General features: G+C 58.6%; 1 protein-coding gene across 1 annotated transcript in view; it reads right to left on the bottom strand.

Annotated features, from left to right (window-relative positions):
* The window catches only part of RAB26 (RAB26, member RAS oncogene family), a 32,815-nt gene extending 21,874 nt beyond the window's left edge, over nt 1-10,941 (bottom strand). The window contains exons 1-2 of the mRNA XM_056338311.1: nt 10,632-10,941; nt 7,905-8,015 (exon numbers count right to left, since the gene is read on the bottom strand). Coding sequence (XP_056194286.1) covers nt 7,905-8,015; nt 10,632-10,847 — 327 coding nt within the window. The 5' untranslated portion in view covers nt 10,848-10,941. The remainder of the gene's footprint in view (nt 1-7,904; nt 8,016-10,631) is intronic.
* Between the last annotated feature and the right edge of the window lie 1,373 nt (nt 10,942-12,314).

Here is a 12,314-nt window from a genome sequence, read left to right as displayed (position 1 = left end):
TTCCCCACGTGCACACGGAGATCACCAGCATCCACCCAAAGCCGGCTGGGGGCAAATAATTAATCAGTGGTAATGAAATGAGTCAGCAGCTCAGCAGAGAGGCAGCAAGAGCTCAGAGGGGATCATGGGGGCTGAGCCACGTGAGAGCCATGGGGCAGGGATGCCCCTAAATGCCCATCATGGAGGTGGCAGTGGGGGGCAGAGGCACCCCAAAGCCCACCCCCCCACAAGCCCAGCCACCTTCCCTCTGTTTTCAAAGAAAAACCCAATTCTGCACAGCTGAATTCAGTATTTTATCACAAATAAAAGATGAAAGTGAAATTAAACCAAATCTATTCCATCAAATATTCAAACCATTTAGACTTACTCTAGAGCCGTTTAAATGTTTTATTGGCTATAAAATGCTCCCTCCCAGGCCCCAGCACCACGGGTGGACCCAGTGTAATGCCTGGCTCTGCACTGGGGCAGCTGATGCTCCAGCACCTGAACTGGCCACCCCAGAGCCAATTCCTCGCCTGGGACCATCCAGAGAGGTGCAGGCACACCGCATCCGTGTGCCCACAGCCTTCCTCCAGCACCAACCTCCTCCTCACCCCGCTCCTGCGCAGGGAGCCTGCTGCACTGCAGCAAAGTGGGGAGCGGGGCGTTGACCCACACCCCCAAAGACGTGGGGAAACGCCACCGGCTGCCGCAGAGGGGCCCCCAGCAGCAGCTCCACTGCAGCCACCCTCCCCCAGGGAGATGGGTGCTGCAGCAAGGATGCTTGCATGAGCGAGTCCATCACCCCGCACCCGTACCCAACTCTTCACCGGGCAGTTTGAAGCGTGGCCACCGAGCTGCCACCAAAAACTTACAACGATGAAGCAACACTTCCCTTCCCACGCCGCTGCAGGAAAGGGAGAAAAAAAGATAAAGGCATGGGAGGGCAGGCAGCTGTCCCCACAGCACGGTGGCATCCCCACACCAAGGACAGAGGACACACATGTCACCAGCCCCACGCAGCCAGGACTGCCCCTGCTGATGGCCTGGCCACCACGGGAGCTGGTGGCTCAGGGAGGGGACACTGCAGTGGCAACACACGTGCCCAGGCACCGCTTTGCAACCTGCCTCTGTGCTGCAGCGCAACTGGCCTTGAAAAAAAAGAAAGGATAAGAACTTAAGTCATTCTGGTGAGATGCTACAGGGCCCGGGAAGCGACTCAGCTCACGCTTTCCATACAGGCTGCAGGTGCGCAGGAGCTGCATTTTCCAGCTGAGTTGGCACCACGTTGGTCCCCATCCTGTAACGGGGTTTTGAGCTCCTGCACAGCTCTAACAAGGAGGATACAGAAGAAGGTTATAGAACAGCTTTACAATGTAATTCCTTCCACCAGCAGCTCCCAAGTGTGTTTTTTCCATCCCTGTGCCCTGGCTCTGCAGCTCCTAAGCAGCCAGACCTCCTGCCCTCTGTTTAAGCTAATTCCTTTTATTAAAATAAAAGCTAACACCTTTTATTCCAGCCATCCTGGACCAGGAGAGACCCGTGGGGACACCAGCTGTCAGCATGCACCAGGAGGCCACCAGTGCCCTTCCAGAAGCATCTTCCATGAAACCCCACATCCCCAGTGCTGTCGCTCTCAGCTGAAATGGATGCAAAATTTCACACCCGGATTAAACACCCAAGCTATTCTGGGTGGTGTTTCCCAGACACCGAGGGGGCGGGAGAGCCCCCGGCGCACCGGGAGCGGGGAAGGCACCTTCACACCATCCTGCAAACTGGTTGAGACTTTTCTTAACCAGGCTCTGGGTCTTGATGCCGCTCCAGCTGCTCATTTAAAGAGCAGCTCAAGCACTTCCCTGCTTTGAAGACATTCATCTTATTTCTTTTTGGCTTCTCCAAAGCAGGAATCGAGGCTGCTGTCCACTGGGATTCCCACCAGCACACGGGTGTTTGCAGCTTACCGGTGTGCTGCAGAACTGGGGCACACTGAAGAGGTTTATTATTTTTCAAATGCAAGAGCCAAAGAAACATGAATAAAATACTAGCAGATGTGAGAAAGCGGGTGCAGCCCGCCACAGTGCTGCTCACAGCATCTCTTGGCAACTGAGCCCCTGCATGCAAATGACAGGCTTCACTGACTGCAAAGCTGTGTCCCTCTGCAAGGGAGAGCAGCAGCTGAAAGCAAAGCAGGGCTTGGTTTCCCAGGAAAAATGGTTATTTACTCCCTCGAGAGCCTGTCCTGGGAGCGGGGAAGAGGAACCAGTAGCAGCTGTGGAGAAGCTGTCATCCTAAGAGTCCGACACGACATTAATCGATAAAATCAAGGTGCGTTCCAGCTAACAAGCGCCTGCCCTCCCTGTGAGAGCTCTCCCGGATCTGCCTCACCTGCTGCCGGGCTCAGAGCACCTGGTCCTTACAGCACCGGTGCTGGCATCTCACCTGCCCCCCCAATGCCGGGCAGAAGGGGTGGAAAGCATTGCAGGAAAGCTCCTCCGGCCACACGGAGCCCAGCTTTCCTTACAGTGAGAAATGCAGAAGTATGAAATCAACTACCAGCTTCTATTAAAATTCATACAGTAACCGGAGATGCAGAACAAGCCGATTTCAGACAAAAAGCTGCTGGAAACCCATAGCCAAGGTGGGCGCAGAGGCACCCCCTGCCCGCCCTGCCACGCCAGTGCCCGCACACGGCTCCTGCCCCAGCAGCCCGGCCAAGGGGCATCTGGCCCAAGTGACCCAGGTCTCCCAGGGGAAGGCCACCTCCCCGGCAGGGGTCCCCTGCGGTGCTCGGGCTCACAGTGCTGGGGACCAACCCAAACCCACCTGCCTGCAGCCCCTGCTGCCACACCGCACGGCAGTGTGCCAACAGGAGAGGCTGAACACTGCTTGATGCCCAGAGGCCCTTCCCTTGAACATTCAGGGCGAATTTTGTATAGAAAGACATGCTAGAATTAATTTATTTCCGTTTCTTTCTTCTGGCCTAAGCAGATCCCCTCCCACTTTTTCCAGATTGATCCATCGGAAAATTAGCCCTGCTAATGCTCCGTGCCAACCACCGAGATAAAAGCCAGCCCCTGGCTTTCAGACAGCTCCAGGTTGCACCAGCCCTTCAAAGAGAGGCACCACCGCAGGCCGGGCTGCAGCAGCACCCCAAGGACAGGGATGCAGGCACCTGCTGGGGACCCACAGATGCTCAGAGCATCCGCACCTCCCTCCCCTGAGTGTGCGGAGACCCAGGACCAGACTTGCCGAATCTAGACCATGGCCAGGGTTAGTTTGCACACCCTGCGGGGCTGGAACAAAGCTTTCCATCCCTCCTGCGAAGTTAGGCTCACTGAGGGAGCCAGCAGGCAGTCAGCAGCTGCTGTTTTGCCGACGGAAGGTGTGCGCGCACACACACACACGCGCTACAGAAAATAAACAGGGATGCAACAAACCTCTTATGCAAAAAAACATATTATGTACTGCTGATTCCGCCCTCAGAGCAGCACAGGGCTGAATGTGATCAAGAGTCCTTAAAGCTCAGGGTCACCAGTGACAGTTTTTATTTACAGCGCACAGCAGCCGTCCCAGCGGGCAGATTAACTGCGGCACGGCCAAGGCTGGAGCAGGGAGCGCGGCTGGCTCGCTGTGCCCGAGTGGGCTGCAGCTGCGGTGGGGGAAGCTGTGCGTCCCCGCAGGGTTACAACCAGCAGAAACCTCTCCTGGGCACACTGGTGCAAACTGGTGGGCACCAAAGCCCAGCCTTCAAAGGAAAGACTCCCTGCGCCCAGCTGACCGCTCGGGAAGCCCAAAGCTGTGCCAAAGCTCTCTCCTCCCGCAGCACCTGAGCATGCTTTGTGCCAGGAGGATGTCGGTTTGCTCCCTCTCCCTGGGGCAGCAAGAGAGGAGTGATACTGGTCCATACCTTGGAGAAAGCACAGACACGCCGCCCTGCTCCAAACCCCACCAGCAAAGCGCTTCATAATGGTTTCATCCCACCGATTAACACAGAAACCATCTCCTCTGCTAATGCAAAGGAATTCACCAGCCCCTCTTCCCAGGGGGTAAAGGATCATCTTTAATTTTTTTTTCTTTTATGTTCTTCTCCTTTCAGGTCAAATTAGTACAACGCTCCTAACTCGCCCGACCCTGCGAAGCTCGGGACGGGGGGGGCTGTGAGCAGGGGGGCAGCCCCACGGAGCCCAGCTGCCAATGGGGAGGGGGCACACATTGCTCTTTGGTTTCTCGCTTTGTCAAGACATTGCTCCCCTTAGTTGGCTGTTAGAAGACAGAAGTACCGTTGGCTGTGCAGCGTTAACTTCTGTCAAGGTTTCGGCAGCGTTCCCAAAATTACAGCAACAGGCTGCTCCTTCAGTAGCACCGAGAAAAATGGGATTCATACCCCTGAGTGATAAACCTGCTCTTTTCCAGGAGACCCTTCTCCCTGAAATCCCAGCGTATGAAGTTAGGAAGGCACGCACGACGTGCCCGGGCAGCCGTGCAGGCAGGACCCCTCCTGCCCTCCCCAGTGGGTCTGGGGGGAGACTGGCCCCACCGCTGCCCACCTGCTGAGACTCCCCAGCCCCGGGAAGGGGAAGACCTCACACCACGCTCCCGAACAGTCGCACCACGGCTCACAGTGGGGAATAATTAACCCCCTCATTATCCAGCAACGGCTGGGAACCTCGAAGGTGGTGCCTGCGATGGAGACGCGGGAGGCAGAGAGGGGTTTGCCCTGCCGGGGGGGGGTCCCCTCTAGAAAGAAAGAAGTTTATGTCATTCTAAGCGAGCCCCCTGCTCAGACGAAGCCCCCACCAAGAGCAGGACCCCTCGCCCCAGGGCTCTGCCTTGCCCTAGCAGCACCCATGGTGAGGGGGGGGCTTGCACCAGCAGCGCAGCCTCAGCCAAACCCTCGGTGCCCTGGACACCCTGGCACTGCCCTGGCTGAACTGGGAGGGCTGATATGTTCCCGAGGAGCTGAAGATGCTCCTCCAATAAACCCAGTTCTCAAAGGAAGGAAAGCCAAAGGACTCAGCACCTCCAAAGCCAGAAGCCAGTAGGTACCATTTTGATGCATTTTTTAATACTACAATAATCTTTATTTCCCTAGTACCAGGAGTTTATTTTCCAAATAAATTTAGATCAACATCCTCCTTTGTTTAAGAGACTATGATAAACACACAGTGCGAGAGGTTCTCCCTAACATAAAACAGTAGGAGGGAAATAACCGAGGGGGCCCCTAGGAATTGTAATGTCAGATTAATTTTAAATGGATTTCTATTCATTTACATTTGCTCAGGCCTACATAATACATTAGGTTTGCATGTATCTCATTGTTTGACAGCCTCAAAAACAAGTGGTTGATCCTGAAGCCCACAGGGACCAGTAGATGGACTGGGAGAGGAGGTGGAGAGCGGCTGGGTGGGCAACGGGGGCTGCCCAAAGTGGCTCTGTCCCATCCCAAAGCGCTTTGCGGAGACCAGCCAGCATCAAAAGGAGCGGAGACAGTCCCAAAAACAACAGCGGGAGCCGGGAAGCTCCATCCCCACGGCTTCCCCAGCCCTTCCCCAGGGTGCCAGCAGCTCCCAGCTCCCCCGGCCGAGCAAGGTCACGCGCGCACCGGAGTGCAGCTGCCGCATGCTTTGGCCTTGGGGAGGTCCCTGCAGCCCCTGCCACCAGCAAGGCTCAGCGACCACCACAAACTCCCCCCAAAAAGCCTGATGCACCGAAATAACACCCCCTGCTTGCTCAGCACCTCTAGCACCGGTCCAAGGCAAATACAGCAAAAAACCCGCGACCGCCTTCCCCAACCACAACTGCCCATGCTCACAAACAGCCTCGCTCGCCACAACCAGAAAACCTGATGCCAGATTCTGGGATTAGAGAAAAGGAGCTGCGATGTCACAGTTTTTTTATTAGATAGACAGAAATCAAAACCAAAACGTGCTCTCGCAGCAGAAGCCTCCAGCGTTACCACCCCAGAGTTCCACCTGCGTCGTGATGCAAACGGTGAGAGGGGCACAATTGCACAGCGCCTGCAAACAGGATTACCTTAATGGAAATGGAGATGTACAATCAAAAAACTATTTCCATGTCCCTCCCAGAATTATGAGTGCTTTACAAATATGACAATAATGAGGTTTTGGGCATACGCGTGATCTTCCCCGCTGTATAATCTGCCCATTTCAAACCGATGTAGCTCTAGCAGCTCTATTACAGAAGTAAATTAACCCTAATTTGATTGCTTCTCAGTAGCAGTCGTTTCAGTGTTCTAATCAATAAGTCACAGGATTTTATAACTGCCCTTGGTATCAATCACTTCAACCAGTAATAAAACGCTTTTCGTTTTAAGAACACCTGAAATACCATGTAATTACCTTTGTATAAAATCATGGACTCCAATTTACCAACTTCACCAAGCCGCTGCTGCAGCCCGCAGCATCACTGCACCAAAAGCTTATTTGCAGAGAAGAAGAAAGCTTTAAGAAAGAAGCTTTTTTTCTAAAGGCTTTCTGAGCCGTCCCTCATCTCTTCCACTTGTCACTGTACCAGCAAGTTATTATTCACACCCCGGCGAAACAGCAGGTTACAAGAGACACCCAACTCCCGGAACCCCCCTGAGAAAGGAGGAGATCTGGGATCCTGCTGAGAAAAGGCTGCAGGAAGATGCAACACTGGTGTGTGGCATCACCATCAGCTCTTCCCCGTACCAGCACCACCACCGTAGCACCAAAATGGAGCCAAAAGCCATCGCACGGCGAGACACCGCAGCCGGTGCCCTGACAGCATGGCAGAGAGCACAGCCAGCGGGCACGTCCCTGGGCCCGTGGGCCGAGCCTCCCCCGGGAGCCTGTGCCAGCAGGCAGACATCTCGGGGGCGGCAAGCTCACCGTCTGGGGGAGAGCAGATGGCTGGGGAGCTGCTGAGGGACAGGGAGCACCTGATCCTCAGGCCAGCCACCCCAGCCAGGCACACTCTGGCAGCAAAAACTCCCTCGCTTGCTCTTCATAGATGCTGTAAGGTTTCTTTGATGCCATCTCTGTCAAGTCACTGTGCCCATTGCTCTGCTGTCCCACCCCAGGGTGCCCGTGGCAGCACTGCAGCCCCCTTCACCAGGGGCTGCCAAGACCACGGCATCCCCCAGCCCCAGCTCCCCAGCAACGCACCACCAGGGAACCACAGTCGAGACACGGCTTTGAGGACCCCAGCTGGCACCAAGATGCTCCCACCTGGCAAAGGATGCTCTGTGCACACCAGGGCATTGCAGGACATAAGGTATCTCCCCTTCTGCCCCCCACTCCCCATGTTATCCCTTCTGTCGAGCAGGTCCCCGCTGTCCTCACTGTCCTCGGGGCTCCCAGCACCAGCAGCAGGATGCTCCAGGTGCTACCAACAGAACAGCTCTGCCCCAAGAGCTCAGGGACCTCTCGGCACGACACATCCCCTCCGTGCCAGAGGCAGCGGGGCCACCCCGGCACTGCACCCCACATCAGCATACCAAAGCTGGGCTGAGGAGGTGTTTCCAGGGGATTTGGGTTTACTTTTGGGGTTTTTGTGTTTGGTTTGGGTTTTTTCTTTTCTTTTTTTTTTTTTTTAATATGAAAAAACCACCAACTCTTATACAGCACTGAAACAGACTTAGGGAAACATTTTCACTGGGCAAATGCTCAGGCCTCAGCAGTTTTTCTTACATGAATCATCCCCAGGGCCCGGAGCAGAGGACATGCTCCCCCATCCTTGTGCAAAGTGGTAACAAAGAGGCTGCTCTGCTGCTACCGCCATCAGATGATTGCTCAGCCCTGAGATGCCCCAGCTGGAGCTGACACAGGTTGGGATGACAAGGTTTAAGTCCTCGGAGCAATGTTTTGTTACTCTTCTGCAAAAGCCGTCACTCACCTGCCAGACCACATGGGCAGTGGCCAAGGAGCCCTCCAGGCACTTACCCTGAAATCGATTCCAACCGTGGAAATGAAGCTGCCAGCGAGGAAAGCGCCGTCTTTGAACCGCACCAGCAAGCAGGTTTTGCCGACCCCCGAGTCGCCCACCAGCATCACCTGCAAGGGAGAGAGGGCAGGTGGCATTAGGCACCGGCATTCGGGAAGGGAGCCCCACTGCAGCCATTACCCGTCTCCATCCCAAAAGCCCCATCCTGAGAGCAGGCAGCAGATCCCATATTCCTGAGGAGGAAAAAACACATCCAAGAGCATCCTTGGATGCAGGGGAGGGTGGGGGAGAGAACGGGGGAACCCACAGCGGGATTATCCCCACCCCGCACCACGTGTGTCCCTGAGCTGAACTGGAGACACCTTCCCCCTGACCAGCACTTTAACAGATCCCCCGTCGGGGCACAAACAGCCCCAAAAACTAAGAGGTGCTGCCCAGGGGACCAAAGCGGTGACAGCTGCAGGGCCCACGCGGTCCCCAGCGCACCCACCAATCACCCTGCACCCCACCACATGTAGGGCTTTCTGGAGGGTGCCACTGCCCACGGGGTGACTTTGGGGGGGCTCCCAGCCATGAGTGCCAACTCCAGGGATGCACTCTGCCCTCTGCAAGCAAGCTCCTGTAGCAGGACCCGCACAGCCTCACGGCCACCCTCCCAGTCCTCAGCAGATGCTGAGAGAGCAGCTCCCAGTGCTGCCTGCCTCAGTTTCCCCACCCAGCAGCAGCCCTGGGTGCAGACAGTGCAGGCACCCACCCTGCCACAAAGAAACCAAGGCAGAGCTGAAGCTGCTCCCAAATGCAGCTCCCCAAAGCCTCCGCTCAAACCACAAGCCCTCCCGCCCCCCGGGGCTGCTGACCCTGCTCCCCTCGGCAGGATAACAGCTTCCCACCATGAAGGAATCCCAGACCATGTAGCCCAGCTTCTGCACCCACGCTGATTTGGCCTCGCACTGCCACGGCAGGGTTCCCTCTCTCCCGAAAGCGCTGTCATCAGCCTTCCACAAGCCACTAGCCCACAACTGAATGTAAATGGTTTTAAGGCAGGCGCTGCCCTGGGTCACCCAACCCAGGCAGGAACCATCACAAGCAGCAGACGCCACCACCATGCAGCAGCTCAGCCTCCCGAGAGGCAACAGCAGCCCTGGCCGCAGCTGTAACTTGTTTTGGGGTAGGGGGGCACTGCCGGGGAGAGGAGTGGGTGGCCGTGATCCAGCCATGGTGTTCCATCACCCACCGGGTCTCCCGCAGGAGCACCACGCGCAGCCGCACACCAAGCTCTGGCACAGCAGGGTTACGGGAGCCAGCAAGCCCACGAATGTATCTGTGCAAAGCCAAGGGAAGGGGGGAAAATAAATGTATTTAACTTTTAATACAAAATAGTAGTATTTATTTTTTTTAAACTTTCCAGACCTCTGTTCTAGAGCAGGGCAACCCTGAAAAGCAGCTTCTCCCCACCCAGCACTGCTGACACCTCTGCTGGGGCACGCAGCAGCCCCCAGGGCCAGGCTCAGGCCAAGGGGTCAGCATCCAGCCCCCTACCCGGGACTTGTGTTGGGCCACTGCCTCCGGCAGAGCTCAGGGGCCTCCCGAGAAGGGTAAGAAGAGAGAAAGTTTAACAAACCAGGTTAATAAACCAGGTTTTTACTAAATATGAAGCGATATCTCTCTGCCACTGGTTCAAAACCAGCTGGACGCTGGACCGTTAGCAGAGGTTTTGGCTACCTGGTGTGTTTGGGCTCATCCAAGACCTTGTTTGGCTCATCCCCGCGCCACGGCGACAATCCCCAGGGAAAGCCCCAGCCTGGGCAGGGAGAGGCGAGCGCGAGGAGTCAAGGACCAGTGTGCACATGGGGATGGCTCCATTTTAGGGAAGCTGCTGAACCGTCACTGCAGCTGTATCAGGACCGACCGCCTACCAAAGCCACCAAATTCACTTCTTGAACATTCATCACCTCCTGCTCCACGTCCCGAACCTTAATGACAGCCATGCCACTCGCCACAGGCACCGAGCTCCCGGCACAGTGTGCCAAGGCTGGAGTGGCCATGGCAAACACCCTCGCCTCCAGGCTGAATCCCCCGCGCCCGGTTACGAGGTCATGCTAGAAAGGCAGGGGGGTCACCCCGCACCGCAGCCTCCGCCAAAACCGCTCTGGGAGCTCCAAGCGGGGCTCGCTCTGGGGAGCACGATGGAGGTGGGGGTGTGAGGACAGCTGGTCTGCGACTTGCTCGCCAGAACCTGAAGCGGGGGAGAAGGAGCCATCTGAGCCCTCCAGAGAAAGCGCAGGCTGGAGATCCTTCGGCGGCCGTTGGAGAAGATTCAATGCGACTCGAGGAATACTGTCCCCCCGCTTTGCAACAGCGATTTTTTACCTCGTTAAAGAGGACCCAGGAGGTTACAGCAAGTCGTCCGAGCAGAAGCCTTTTGTCATCACTTGCAGAAGTCCCGCAGAAGCAACGCCGCTGCCGGGGGCTCTGCAGGGGTAGCCCCCCGCCCAGCCCGGCCCCGCCGCTCCCGGCAGCCCCGCCGAGCCCCGCCGAGCCCGGCCCCGCAGCAGCAGCAGCAGCAGCGGAGGGTCGGGATGCCGGGGCTGGCAGGGAGGGATGCCCGCCCGCTCCTTGCCGCCGGCAACTTCTCCAGTGGCTGCAGGAGGGCTGCACCCGACCTCGCAACCCGACGGGCCCCACACCGGCACTGGGCTACCGCCTCCGCCCCCCCATCCCCGCACCTTGAAGGCGAGGTCGTAGAACTCGCCGCTGCTGCTGAGCGAGGGCCGCCCGGCCGCCGCGCCGCCGCTGCGGGGCAGCTCGGGGACGGCAGGCGCGGAGCCCCGCGGGGCACCGGTACCGGCACCGGCACGGCCGGAGCCCTGTGCGGCGGGGGGCAGCGCGGCGGAGGGCGCGGCCCCACCGCCCTTGCTGCGAGCCGCCTTCTTCCGCGACATGCCGGGGCCGCGGCGCCGCGCCGGGCGCTGGGGGGGCAGCGGGCTGCACCGGGCGCCGCCGCCACCTCCCCCGGCCCGGCCCGGCCCGGCACGGCCCCGCCGCCAATGGCAGCGCCGCGGGGGCCGGCCCCGCCCCCCGCCCCGCCCCGCGCCCCGCCCCGGCCCGGCCCCCGCCCGCCCCGCGCTGCGCCCCCGCCCGCCGCCCGCCCCGCGGGGCCTGAGGCTGCGAGCGGGTGGGGGGGCACACGCGGGGGGGTGCACACACGAAAGCAGCAGTGCAGGGGGTTGCACACGCAGGGACGGAGGCAGAGTGCAGGGGGTTGTACATGCAAAGGGGGTTGCACACACAAAAGCAGCAGTGGGGGGTGTTGCACACGCCGGGGGTTGCACACACGCAGGGGGATGCACACACGAAGGCAGCAGTGTGGGGGATTGCACACGCGGGTACTTGCACATGCAAAGGGAGCAGTGTGGGGGGATGCACACACGAAGACAGAGTGCAGGGGGATGCACACATGGGGGATGCACACACGAAGGCAGCAGTGTGGGCGATTGCACACGCAAAGGGGGTTGCACACGTGAAGGGAGCAGCGTGGGGCCTTGCACACGTGAAGGGGGTTGCACACACAGGTACTTACACATGCAAAGGGAGCAGTGTGGGGGGATGCACATGTGGGGAGATGCACACATGAAGGGAGTAGTGCAAGGGGTTGCACATGCAAAGGAAGCAGCACAGGGGGCTGCACACGTGAAGGGAGTTGCACACGTGAAGGGAGCAGCACAGGGAGTTGCACACGCGAAGGGAGCAGCACAGGGGGTTGCGCATGCAAGGGGAGCAGCACAGGGGGTTGCACACGCGAAGGGAGCAGCACAGGGGGTTGCACACGCGAAGGGAGCAGCACAGGGGGTTGCGCATGCAAGGGGAGCAGCACAGGGGGTTGCACACGCGAAGGGAGCAGCACAGGGGGTTGCGCATGCAAGGGGAGCAGCACAGGGCAGTTGCACACACAAGGGGCTGCGCATGTGAAGGGAGCAGCGCAGAGGGTGCTTGCATGCACACACAGGAGCATTTGCACCCCCGGAGGCAGCATGGGGTGCCCCACACTGTGCCTGCCCCCCCCAGCCGCTTGCCGCCCCAGCCCTGCAGTGAGCTGCGGAAGGGCAGGCGCCCAGTGGGGTGTCAGTCCCGCTCCCCTGCCAGGCCCGGGCCCCCCAGCTCCGGGTCTGCCACAGTCCCAGCACGGTGCGGGGGTCCCTAGAGGCAGGCGGGGCCCTGCCAGAGGTCAGGTCTGGGGGCTGGCACGGAGCCGGGGAGAGCCTGTGGAGTGGACAGAGCATGGGCTTCCCAGTTCTCCAAAGGTGGGAATCCATGTTGTTCCCAGCCAGTCTCAGCAACTGGTTTCAGCAGCACTGGGCAGCTTTCTGGCTGCAAATGAAGCGTCACCTGAGGCGCTTGCGAGTCTCCGA

Source organism: Falco biarmicus, chromosome 4 (assembly GCF_023638135.1).
Source record: "Falco biarmicus isolate bFalBia1 chromosome 4, bFalBia1.pri, whole genome shotgun sequence".
Lineage (NCBI taxonomy): Eukaryota > Metazoa > Chordata > Aves > Falconiformes > Falconidae > Falco > Falco biarmicus.
Note: the sequence above shows the minus strand (reverse complement) of the source record. Positions and strands in the feature narration are given on the sequence as shown.